Source organism: Excalfactoria chinensis, chromosome 1 (assembly GCF_039878825.1).
Source record: "Excalfactoria chinensis isolate bCotChi1 chromosome 1, bCotChi1.hap2, whole genome shotgun sequence".
Lineage (NCBI taxonomy): Eukaryota > Metazoa > Chordata > Aves > Galliformes > Phasianidae > Excalfactoria > Excalfactoria chinensis.
The window spans coordinates 14,349,689-14,362,204 of NC_092825.1; the positions used below are offsets into that span (position 1 = coordinate 14,349,689).

General features: G+C 43.0%; 1 protein-coding gene across 1 annotated transcript in view; it reads right to left on the reverse strand.

Moving 5' to 3' along the window:
• CELSR1 (cadherin EGF LAG seven-pass G-type receptor 1) overlaps nt 1-12,516 on the reverse strand; it is a 155,703-nt gene that overhangs the window by 9,145 nt on the left and 134,042 nt on the right. The window contains exons 25-28 of the mRNA XM_072357862.1: nt 8,770-8,944; nt 4,172-4,284; nt 2,795-2,874; nt 1,356-1,482 (exon numbers count right to left, since the gene is read on the reverse strand). Of these exons, the coding sequence (XP_072213963.1) occupies nt 1,356-1,482; nt 2,795-2,874; nt 4,172-4,284; nt 8,770-8,944 (495 nt within the window). The remainder of the gene's footprint in view (nt 1-1,355; nt 1,483-2,794; nt 2,875-4,171; nt 4,285-8,769; nt 8,945-12,516) is intronic.

Sequence of the window (12,516 nt, forward strand, 5' to 3'; positions counted from 1 at the left end):
TGTAAGGCATGAGCAGATCCTGGGGTCAGAGAGCTTTTGTCCCTTACATTCTTCCCTCTGGAAGGGAAAGGCACTGAAACCCCCAGGGCTGGGCAGCCTTTGGCCTGCCAGAAACACACTACTACATTTCTTGGGGGGTAGGGAGCATGCATGTGTATGTTCTCAGATATATTTGCTTTGAGGGAATTCATGCAGCTGCCAAACTATTATCCATTTTGGTTGGAGATATAGTATATAGAAGCCAATCACTCATGAAGTTGCAGCTGTACCAACATTACAAGATGCCTGCATTTCAAGATTTCAGCCAAAGCAATTGACTTAGAGTAACTTTAAACTTCAAGCTCTCTTTTTAAACATTCAATCAAATGCAATCTTAGTTGGCATTAGCACTTTGGGATTATTCATTAATAAAGCTCACATAAATGTCTCTCTAAAGAATACAAGTTCAAAGAAGGCAATGACGTGAAACGCCACATACCACTGTGCCTCTCCAGGCAAGTTTGGAGAATTCCAGCCACTGACTTTCCTCCCTTCTCATCAGGTTTATATTTAATTTTATTTCATTCTAGCCTGGTGGATACCTGGTTTTACAGCCTAAGTGGGAGTATTTATTTCAGAGCACATCAAGTTGCAGTGACAGAATATCCTTGTTCCAGGCTGGTCTATCTGATGTGCTCGCAAGGTCTGGACAGGCATCTCTGCGGGAGACCCACCAGACTTTTTTCTCTTTCATTAAAATCTGTGGCTCTTGTGCTGCAACTCACAGCAGTGGCCTCCTACAGTGGCTGTTTTAATACTGTAGGCACTTGCCATAACAATTACTGCTATCCTCGGTCACACTCAAGTTATGATTAGCATGACTTCACGATTACTTTCATGCCAGATCTCCTACAAACCACATTCTGCATCTTTAATCAACAACAGCGCAGATCAAACAGGTGATCCAGTAGATCCCTACTGCAGTGAGTCATATTTATGAATCACCATTTGACTATTTTTCTTAAATGGTAACTTACACTGTGAAAGCAACAAAATGACTGTTCGCAATGAGCTTGAAGAAGACAGCAGCAAAGATTTTGCCTCTGGAAAGACTGAGGTATAATTACCTACTGTTATTTATCTGTCATTTTCTGAGAGCACTTATCTTAGCATGACTGAAAGTGATAGATGCAATTATTAGGAGCTATGGTTTTGGTGAACAGAGCTATGGTTTTGGTGGACAGAGCCTTCCCTTTGAGAAGACAATACAAAAATTGTACTTAACACCTCAGTTACACAGTTAGCCAACATTTACCTATTTTTGGGGCACAGCAGTGCATTCACTGAAGTCTTTCACTGGCAAAATGCTAACATACCTGCAAGCAGCTGAAAATGGCAAAGAGATAGTGAAATGTCATGACATCACTGTTCACTGCCATCAGCCCCAGGAGCCACGTAGCACTGATGAGCAGAAGGAGCAGGAATGCCGTCCGTAGCACTGAGCTGTGAAGTAAGCACACAAAAGCATTTGCAGCATGGAGAAGATAGGAGGAAAGCCCAGCTTCTCAACACAGGTGAGAAAAATGTCCTATCCTTCTTGAGGGCCCACATGGACCTGGTGAGGAGTAAATGCCCATGATTCAGCAACTAGAAGGCCCTTGAAGCAGCGCTCACCAACTTCCAATTCCCAGCCCTCTCCTTGTGCTAATGACTTAGAATATTCAGGTAAAAAAAAATAAATAGAAAAAAGGCAATTTCTTTTCAAGTCTGTTTCTAGGGTGATCTTCCACAAACATGGCTGTTCGCCAAGCCCTACTGTTCAGTCTTGTTGACTCTGAGGCAGAGATCTGGGCGGTAAATGGCCAGGTCCGTCTCATTTCTGTTTGTTGAGTTCACTTTCACATTCTTTCCCAACGTTACAGCCCAAGGCTTTGGACTGAGAGTAATCAGGGGAGTGTATGTTTGCTTAAAAACACTACTTACACAGACACCTTCAGAAGGTGGTGACAATTCTAGTGGCAAAAGTTTCATATTCTTAGTAAAGCAGCTGACGTTAAGTGGCAATTACACCCCATTTGTTTAGGGAGATTTAAGAAAAAAAACTTAAAAAAAACTCCCAAAACTGAGATCTAATGCTGAGTAAGTAGCTACAGAAAGCCTTTTGAAATCTTATACAGCTACCAGTTTGTAAAAAGGGGCTGTCTTGACACCAGCTAATCGCATTGTAGTTCACAGGTAAATTCTAAGCTTTGGGCAAAATAAGACTTAGTAGGAACGTGCTGCTGCAACAGCTTGGAAAGGCGGCAGGTTTCAGCTTGTGGGTTTTCTGCTCATCCCACGGGGAATGGGATGGGGGTGGAGGCCAGTCCTCAGCACAGGAACCACAGTGGGTCCCTGCCTGACATGACTGGTCATCCTGGTATGCATCAGGGAGATATTTCTGAGTCGTGGGTGAGCATGAGGAGACTCAGAATTATGCCCACCTGGAAATGCCAGGGGTGAGGTGAAGTGTTATCAGGTAGCACGAGGAAAGAGACATGGCAGGACTATGATGACACCATATGGAAACCAATCTTTTCACTCTTCCCTCTCTTCTCATGCCTACAGCTGTCAGTGGTGCACAGCAACGTGGTAGATGTTTTTACAGAGTTGCCAAGGGAACCCCAGAAGTAGGTGCTGGTAAAGAGATTCCAAACTCTTCTACCAATGCAGACTGGCTATTTCACCTTACTTATTTCCAACTCTGACTTTTAGGTAGTTTATCCCTTTGTTATTCTTGGCCAGAACTTCTACAGCTTTTTGAACCCAAACTTACATGACTCCAGTTTTTTCAAATGAACGTTGTCTTCGTCTGCACGATGCTTTCATTGCTAGTATAAAGATGACAGTGTTTATCTGAAAGGGAAATTGAAATAGCAGCATGAGTTCTGTCTTCAAATTTGTTGAAGAGTTCAGTTTTCAATGACAATGAAATTTTTATCTTAAAGTAGTTTGCAGTGCCAAGAACATTGTCCCTTTAATTCACGTCTCTTCGAGTTCTAAAATTCATCTTGTTTCAAGCCAACATCAGTCAAGAGTGTTTTAGGATTCTTTCTGGGTGAAGCACAGCAAGACTGTCCTGTGCAAAGGGGTTTGAATGAAACTCAGAAACTCAAGAATGGCTGTCTTTACCCAGACCAGAGTCCACTCAACCAGCACCTTGTTTTTGCTGGGGCCAAAGCAGAATATAAGAATATAATAACAGAGCAAGCACTCAGTGATAGTTCCTCAGAAAGCCCCTCCAGCCTCCACCGATTTCCAGGGTTGGGATATACGAGGTGGGGTGGCTCAGTTGTACTACATCACTCATAGTGAAAACTTGTGGTGTGAAATCGTCCAGTCACTCAATTTCTTAAACCATGCAGGGTTTACCACTGCCATCATCCTATTTCTGTCTCTTCACAGAGCAACGGCATAGCTCATCCTGTTCTGAATCTGCCTCCTCCTTCTCCTGTTTGTGCTGGAAAAGACACTGCACAGTCAGCTCCACAGCTATATTCTTGAGGCTATCATACTGTTACAAGCTTCTCCTCATTCTCTTTGCAGCTTTCTTCTCTTGAGGCTGAAACCTCCTATTTCACTTAATTGCTCCTCAGCAGGGGCAGTTCCACGCCTCTGCTATCTCCCAACCCCAATCCACACCACTTCCAAGTGTACTTCACTCTTACTGGAGAGAACAGAACTGCACTTGCATATAAGATACAGTCACATGTACTTGTATTTTCTGGTGATCACTTACTAAGAGAAGCTTTGATGGAGAAAAACCTCAAATTCTTCACAGTTCCTAACATTTGATTTACTGTTTCTTTAGGGATTCTAGGTGAAGCAACTAGTTGCAGCTCAATTCACTGACTTGTTTTACAAGCTGCCCAACCAACCCTTCAAACATGGAGCAAAGCAAGTGGGAAAAAACAAGCATCTTTCTAGCCACAGGGCTGGACTGTCCACAAACAATCTTTGCATTGTCAGCCCTTGGATTTCCAGGAGCTTAGCATAGCTCACATGTTCTCTTCAAGCAGAAGATGTGAGCTTGAGTGTACTGGTCTTTAAAATAAGGAATACTGGTGTTTCAGACTGTGACTATTGGATGATAAAACATAATAGGAAGCAGAAAGGAAAAGGCAGCTCAGGATGCCAACTCCATCATACTTACCACTACAACAATTACAATGGGCCCAGCAAAACTCCAGATAAGGGTGTCATGTACAGACAACCAGCAGAAATCAGGGTTCCCATAGCCTTGTGGATCCAGACCAACAGCAAGACCTGGGTCACAAAAAGGAAAGATAGGTCATCAGAAAGGTGCTGGTATATAACCAGGCACAACAATAACATTGTCAAATCGCAAGCTGTTTTCAATAGGACAATCTGGGAAATAAAAACCTGGATAAACATTAACATAAAACTTCCGTAAATCAAAACCCTGACACTGGCTATCCCATATCAAATGACACTATGAGATTTGCCTACCAGAATAAAGTTCAGCTACATAAATCTACAGTAAACGTAAGTCCCAAGTTAGTTCTGTTCCAGCACAGTTTTATAGCCACATTCACACAGAGCTGAAACCTTCAGGGTGAGTGACATGTTGAGGAATTTCAATAAGCCTACAGCGCAGAATGACATGAATCATAACTAAGGAGATGTCTCTACTACAAAAAAGCACATTCTTAGCTGCTGTGAGCTTACTGTCTCTAAAATAACACTGGAGACAAAGGAACTTGGGAACTCATGGGATTTAACTGCTTGAGCTCAGGAGCAGAGGCTGAGATTCATTTTGAGCGGCAAACCCAGGTAAGTGCCTACCTTGCATTGCTTTCAGCACTGCTTGAAATGGAGTTTGCTGATGCCCCAGGGCAACTGAGTTAGGAACACGCCTTTTATTGTTTTATTTTTCAAAGCCTGGAAACTTCTGAGAGAACCTCAGAGTCCAGCCTCTACCTACTGACTTACACTGCTATCCAATTCTGTGCCCTACAACTTGCCCATATGGCAGCAATTGGGATTTCTGCCTTTGGCCTGCAAAATACTGCAGAGTTCTTCCTTCTACAAGAGGCAGAAATCGATCCCTACAAGGCCCTCAGCCAAGGACATATGGTAAATGGCTGCAGCATCTTGTGTGGGCACCAGGGGCACGTATTGTGCTGAGCAGATGACCTGCCTTGAGCAGGCGTCCAACGCTCAGGGCAACGCCGCTCTGTGCAGTGAGGATTTGTGCCTATTAATAAGCACCCTTCTGAGCTGAAGTCTGTGTGCTTTGACTGAGAGACATGGAAAAGAAGGGAGAGCTGTGTTCTACACTTACTGCATAAAAACTGGCACACGGCCAGCGTTCACATCTGGTACAGGTCTATGGTCTGTGAAAACTAAACTGGCTATTTAGCAAAGCAGTGGGTATTGGATCTGCTTTCTCTGAGGTGTGGAATGAGATAGGACTGGTCTCTCTCTGTTCCCATTGGCTCTTCCACCGCCGCCTTCAGCAGTTGCCATCCAGAAAGAACTAGCCATAAATGATTAAGGGACCATAAAGTATTTTATACAGATGTAATTCTATAGACACAGGCTGTTTCCCAGGACTGGATTTCCCCATTAGTGTGACTTAAGCTACAGTTTGACCAAACATCTGGCTCTAAGAGTAACTGGCAGACTACAGTATTTTTTCACTCCCCAAATCCCACCCTAAAGTCCCCCATTAAACACTGCAGTCTTCAGGTAAGCGGCTCAAATTTTACTGTCAACAATACGTGAAATAACACTTCATCCAAAGGCAGAATTAAGCCAATGCAGTTTAACATAAAGACCATTTTGGCACACCAATTAAATGCTCTGAGTGTGCGGGCTGTACGACAGCTCCCTGATGCTCACAACTGGGAAGCCCAGCACCCACCCCACCAACATGCCAGGAGCACACCGTGAGGCACGTTTTGACCCTTACGAGTTCCTGCAGGCCCTGCAGCAAGTGCACACCAGCCTTACCTCTCTCCCGACTCACTGCCTTGCTAAGGATTCACAGCAAATCTAGAGAGTTAGCAAATGCTATGATCTGGGGGTATACTGATTGAAGGATGATGTAAGAACCTGTTTTAACATGAGCTCTTGATGGCAAGCAGTGATTGCAAGCGTGTGCCAGTCAGTTAGCATGTTACCACAAAGAGGGGTCTTGCTGGATGCCAAATCCAGAATTTTATTCCCGAGGCGAGGAAGTCATAAAATCCCCTTCCTAGATGGATCAAACTACACCTCAAAATGAGCCAACTTAAAGTGAATTTAATTTGCTTTAAGCAAATTCCACTATTGTTCCCCACAGAGGAATATTCCACATCCTTACCCTTCTGATGGCTGTAAGCCTCCTCCCACCCTCAATCCTACATTTCTTCACAGCAATTTGCTTTTGTATGGAGCGATTAAATGTGGTTCTTCACCACTGGACCTTATGTAAACATTTTGCTAAGACGTTTTTCACCCTAAAGTTCAGGTTTCCCTTTTGCACATAGCCTGGTCCCATCACAGACCCCTTAGGAATACTACGTCCCAGTTCAAAGCAAATGCGATTTCAAGCATAAAATATATGAAGAAGAAGAAAAAAAGAAGAATAACAGGTTAAATTGACTCCTTCTGTAGGATATCTGCAAAGGAAATGCACAAGGCTACACAGTTATCTTTTAAATAAAATGTTCTTCTGATGACCAAGACTAGAGTTCTTTCCCACACCTCAGCTTTTCCACTACTGAACAACATACACAATCCTTCTCTCATCAAGGAATTTAAAAGAAACGGTGATCAAAATGCATGTTAAGAAGTTGGAACCTTCTTTAGATAATAAACTTTAAAATTCATAACAGAAACTTATTTGACATACGTACAGTAACAAAGCTAATCCAAGGGCAAGAAATCCCAACTGCTCTATTTATAAGGAAACCATTTTTCTATTCAGATGATTTCTGAACCTGGAAGGTCAAACCAGTGGCTCAGCTTTCTTGATTCACTCTTAATTACACAAAATCCTCTGACTCCTTCAGTAATAAGGATCTGACTTCCTTGTTTAAGTCAACTGTAAATCAGTGGATACAGAATTTATAGTACCAGAGACACCTTGGAGCCAAATTTCATTATATATATAGTTTTAATACTGAAAAATTGTTCCGTGTCACAGGGAACAATTTCTAATCAGAGAAATGAAAACGTGGTGCACTTGTAATGTACAGATAATATCACACTGCTGCTGGGACACTCTCAAGTCACTAAAATTCATGAGAAACCAAACAAGAAACGGAAACTCCTCCAGATGAAATACTACTGAGGAGCTACGTGCTCTGAAGCACAAAGTGTTCCCTTCCATCAGGTGATAATACTTCTCTTCTGCCAGAAATGACACTGCCCACTATCAGATGGCACTGAACATTTCTGTGTACACCGCAGCGGTGCTGATAACAGCCGCACAGGTCTGAAATGCTACAGAAACCAAAGATGTTTTCTATTTGAAGTGCTGGGGATATGTCCAGAGTGGTGGAGCCCTCTGGGCCTTCCACTGCAACCTGGATAAACTGACAGAAGTGGAAAATACTTTTGCCCATCTTTTTGACGTAGAAAAACTTACCATGTCTCCAGATAGGACACTCTTCTTCCCTATGCTAAGTTTCTTTCATTATGTTATTAGGAGCATAAAAATAGTATAAAACTCTCCTTTAAGTCACAGTGAAAAAAAAAAAAACAAAAACATATATTTTCAAAAGTCTAATTTGTTCCACAATTATTTTTCCAAGTGCACATGATTGACAGCTATTTATGTGATTGCAGAGATATGTAAATTTCTGTCATTGCTGACAGTATGCTGTTATCCATAAAAATAAAGGAGTAAAAGTTAACTGTCTGCCGAAGAGCTGATTTCCCATATGGCAACAGATACACGCTGAAATATCTGAAGCAAAAAAACCCCTCTCCAACTGTTCTGTGAAGCACTTCCCAAGGAGCTGTCTGCCTGCATTAAGGCAGCACCATGTGCTAAGGGTAGCACTGGAAAAGTCTGACTGCAAAAATAGGAATGGTGAGGGCGGAGATAGATGGGCTCCTGCAGAACAGCCTGGAACAGTTTAAAAGATCACTGCCTCCAGCTTTTCATTACTTTTCCTCAACTGGAAGTTATTGCTTTTCTATCTGAAATGATGTAAAAGGCTGTTTTGAGTATTCCCAGCTCATTTTCAAGCCAAGTAAAACAGAGCTGCTGAAATCCCCTTCAGAGAGCGTTTACTGCTGGCCAGGGGCACTGCAGTGGGAACATCCAGGGAAGGACAGCAGTGCCCCATGGGTAGCATTGCTTCTGAAGCCACTGCAGCCACTTCCCCAGAGACTGTGTCCATACCCCAGCATGGATATGGACATAGATTTGTCTGTCACCATGAGGGAGGACTATTTAGGATGACTACAAACAAAGTTGTTCAAATAAACACAGACATATCCAAGAACATTAACAGATCTTGCTTTAATCTGTGTGCAACTATGCTAAGTTACTGTAACACCCTCAGAATCACCTTAGCTGGCACAGGAGACATTTAGGGCACAGATCTGCCAACGTCAGATCTGCCAAGTTCCAGCGACTTCTACTACTCACAGCGCACCTACTACTCCTCATGCAGGAAAACACTCAAGAGACAGTAAATAGCTGAGTGCATCCATACCCATCTTGATGGGGTCACTTTCCAGGGGAAATGCCAGGGAAAGCAAACAAAGCTTCTTTGGAGTGGTTGAGGGTACCTGTGATAATGGCAGGAATGCCCCAGCCAACGACGTAGTAGAACCGCATGTGCCCAAAGTTGATGTTCCTCACTTCAGTCAGCATGCGGTAGATGTGGAGCTGCTCCACGAACATCCACGCAAAGGTACTCATGTAGAAGTAGTGCAGGAGGATGGCAATCACCGTACACACAAACTGCAGAAGGGAAAGGGCAAAGGAATTAGAGCTGCTTTTCTGAAATATGCAGCCTGGTGAGTCACAGGCCTCCCGGTACAGCTAGAGAGAAGTGTGATAGGAAGGGTTTGGCAGAAAGAACACACTGCCATTAATTTACATTTCTGCTGTGTTTTTTTTTTCTTTCAGAGATCCAGAAAAGCTGTGCATACTGTGACAGCTGTGTTTTTATTGTCATGCACCTGTTATGAATCTGCTTTGGCTTTATCGCATTGGTTCAATGTGCTTTTGGTCACTGCCCATGCCCTTGCCGTGTGTTCTGTGGTTCATTTCTCTGGGTGTATTTGATGCTCAGGTGATGCTTTTGGCTCTTCTGTCTGAATTCCTTCTGCCTGCAGGCAAAGCGGTGCTGGTAGAGCTCCTGGCTGTTTCTCCTGATGTGGAGCTGGAGATGGGGATGCCCTGCAGAGGCTGCAGACCCTCTGCCCAGCCTCGTGTGCGAGTCCCTCCGGTATAACACTGTTCTGTCAAATTCAGCAACAGCAGTTTTAACAGCATCAAGGAGACCAGTCTAGTTGCAAAGCCAATGAACTATTCTTGAGAACTACCACCCACATCCCTGCACTGACTTGGTGTCTCCCATTTACACACCAAGGGCCAGCCAGCCTCTGTGTTTTTCCACTACTTTGCTCTTCCCAGTGAGAGAGCTGCCTCTCCATGGAATTGCATCATTTTAAAGTAGACAATGTATTGTGCTGATATTTGTAAATAACTTGTATTTGGCAAAGGTGGAGGGAAAGTCAGAGAAAGATTTTATATTTTCAGCTGAGGTCCTTCTTGCCCTTGAAAACCTCCTTTCAAGGGAGAGAAATCAAAGAGGTTTCAGTCCAGGAAGAGTGAATATGCTTAATATGAGCAACAAATGATCTGCAGACTTCAGCCAAAGAAGTCCAGCCTATGTTGGAGGTAGTTTCTTACCAGTTAAATAAAATGTCTCTTCTCAAATAGGTAAAATCTATAGAATCACAGAATATCTCGAATTGGAAGGGAACCATAAGGATCACTGAATCCAAGACCTAGCTCCATACAGGACCACCCAGTTTGATGTGATGTTAAGCTCCTGCCTAAGAGCAGCCATTTTGTCCCTATGGGGCTGTGCCATAAGGATCTCTGACACTAAGGCTGGAAGTCTGGTGCAGAAAATACTAAGGAGGAAGAAGCTCCTGAAGAGCTGGCATGATTTCTATGACAAGGCAGTAACTCAGGATTGAGTAACTGAAATCATATGAAAAAGAGTCAGGAACTTGCATTAATAAGCAGGTAAGAATGAGAGTGTTCAACCATACTATGGTCAGAGAGCAGCAAAAATGAAGGACCCATGGAAATCAAAGAGATTGGGCTGTTAATATGACTAAGAGAAAGAGCTACATTGGGTAAACTGGCAACTGAAGTCAACTTTGTGATAAAATGGCCACTCTGAACCCTCTGAGCTACAAAGTTCTTTATTTTTGTAATATCTGTCAACCATGTTTTCCTCCCAGCTGAAAATTTTGATGGCTGAAAATAAGAATGACCAAAAGCATCCACAGCCAAGGCAAAATCTACCCCATTGAGCTCTATTTGCTTGTTTCAGAAGCAAAGGAAAGGACTCTGCCAAGGATCTGTTGATAAGCTTGTGTTAAGAGCACTCTGAGTAACCACGTGACTTTTGTTTCAAAATATTTTACACCATGCTTTTGATTCCTTTGTGGCACTGTCTCTGCCTTCTGATTTTGGTGTGACATTTTAGTGTTCTTGCATGGCATAATGCTCAGAACCACAACTCAAGACTTCCCCGCTCAACTTTACTGAGGATTTTATATTATGAGCGCCAGCTTTCTGGATTCACTTACTGCATCAGCTCTATTCCAGTGTCAAGTGCTATTGAAAAAATGACTCACCAAATAAAAGGCCTTTCCTCCCTCAATGTAAGCGGGGCTTTTTTGTTTCTACTGGCACACGTTTATAAGTAGACTCCTGCCCTGAACATTACCTTTTTCAGGTAAGAAAAAAAAGTAAGTAAATCAATTTCCATCAATTGTCCAGGGAAAGATTAAAACCTCACCCAGAAATGTGACTGTTAATTCACAGAAACCCATAAAAGCCAGGCTGGGTGCCAAGCAGCGCAGCGTTATTTGTGCTCCAGCATTCTTTCCCTCTTTATGTTCATCAGTGCATGACTCGTTAGACAACTCTCATTCCATACAGACAGATGAATAATTGTCTCAAGTAGACATAGCTTACGACCCTCCTACCTTCTCAGATTGACTGGGTAGGCTGTAAGGAGTGGCTTCCTGCTCTATGAAATGCATTCTGCAACTTAAAAGATATTCGTAAGTGGGTTCAGGGTTTGGGCTGTTTCACTGAGCCCTGGTAACAGTACAGGACAGGATCACAGCCCTGAAGACTGAAAATGGGAAGCAGTGGAAGAGAACAACCTTGTAATGTACAACCAGTAGTAGTTGTGGCATTGCTAAAGTGAACCATTTTACTGCTCTTATAAGCATTCACTTGCTGCTCCATGATATTACAAAAAGAATGTGGAGATGAGAAGCCATCTCTCACTACCTGAGTTTTGTGAGGTGCTGCAGACACCTAAGCTTGTCCCTCTGCTCCACAGTATTCATGCCAGAATTGAAAGCATGTAAACTCCCTGCTAGTGAAATACAGTGAAAAATGAGTGCTGTGCCCAAGAAGGCATGAGAAAGGTCACACTACACAGAATGCTGTGGATCAATTGGCCAGGTGAGTTCATGTGAGAAACAGTTAGTTTAATATGCAAACTCTTACTATAAGACAAAGACAATGCAGGTCACACATGATGTGAGGCCATATCTCACAACAGGCTCTGCTAAAGAATCTGCCCCCTTCTTTCTTACAGCCCCTCTTTAAATAATGAAAGGCCTTTCTTTTCAAGATTTAGATTAAAATGTGACACGTACAAAAAGGATTTCTAGAAGACAAATTTTCTTTATGTTAATCTTTATACTAACATTCTGAATATTCTCTGTAAGTGCTAAGGACAAACTTTCCATTGCATCTCATTATCCGTCTGCTGTCCATTTGGTAAAGGAGGATGAGAAGCTTGTTTCACTTGTCTGTCTACCACCTGTCTGCATGGCAGCCATGACTTTGGAGATGAGTGCTACTAAGAGTTAAGAGCAGTATTACATATAACTCTACAGAGCTAAAATAGCAATGAAGTTCTAGACACAGCATATGTACACTGTGTATTTCATACTCAGTCTATTCATGGCTTATGTTTCTTGATGTGCACAACGCTGGTGGTGTAGGCGCTAAACTTTGGCAACAGGTATGATGGACTGGAGCCAAGGGTCAGTGTGGCTGGAGAGCACAAAGCAACGTGACAGGTTTCCTACTGATTCTTGAATGTGACAAGCTGTCCCGTGCCTGGCAAATGGATTCTCCAGAACAGCCATGGCAGGTATGCAACATGCACCAAATGCCTGCACCGTACTGCATTGCCGATAATCTATCCATCAACACCAAAAGCCATTTGGGCTTGTGGGGTACCTGCTGAAGGAGAAAATGGA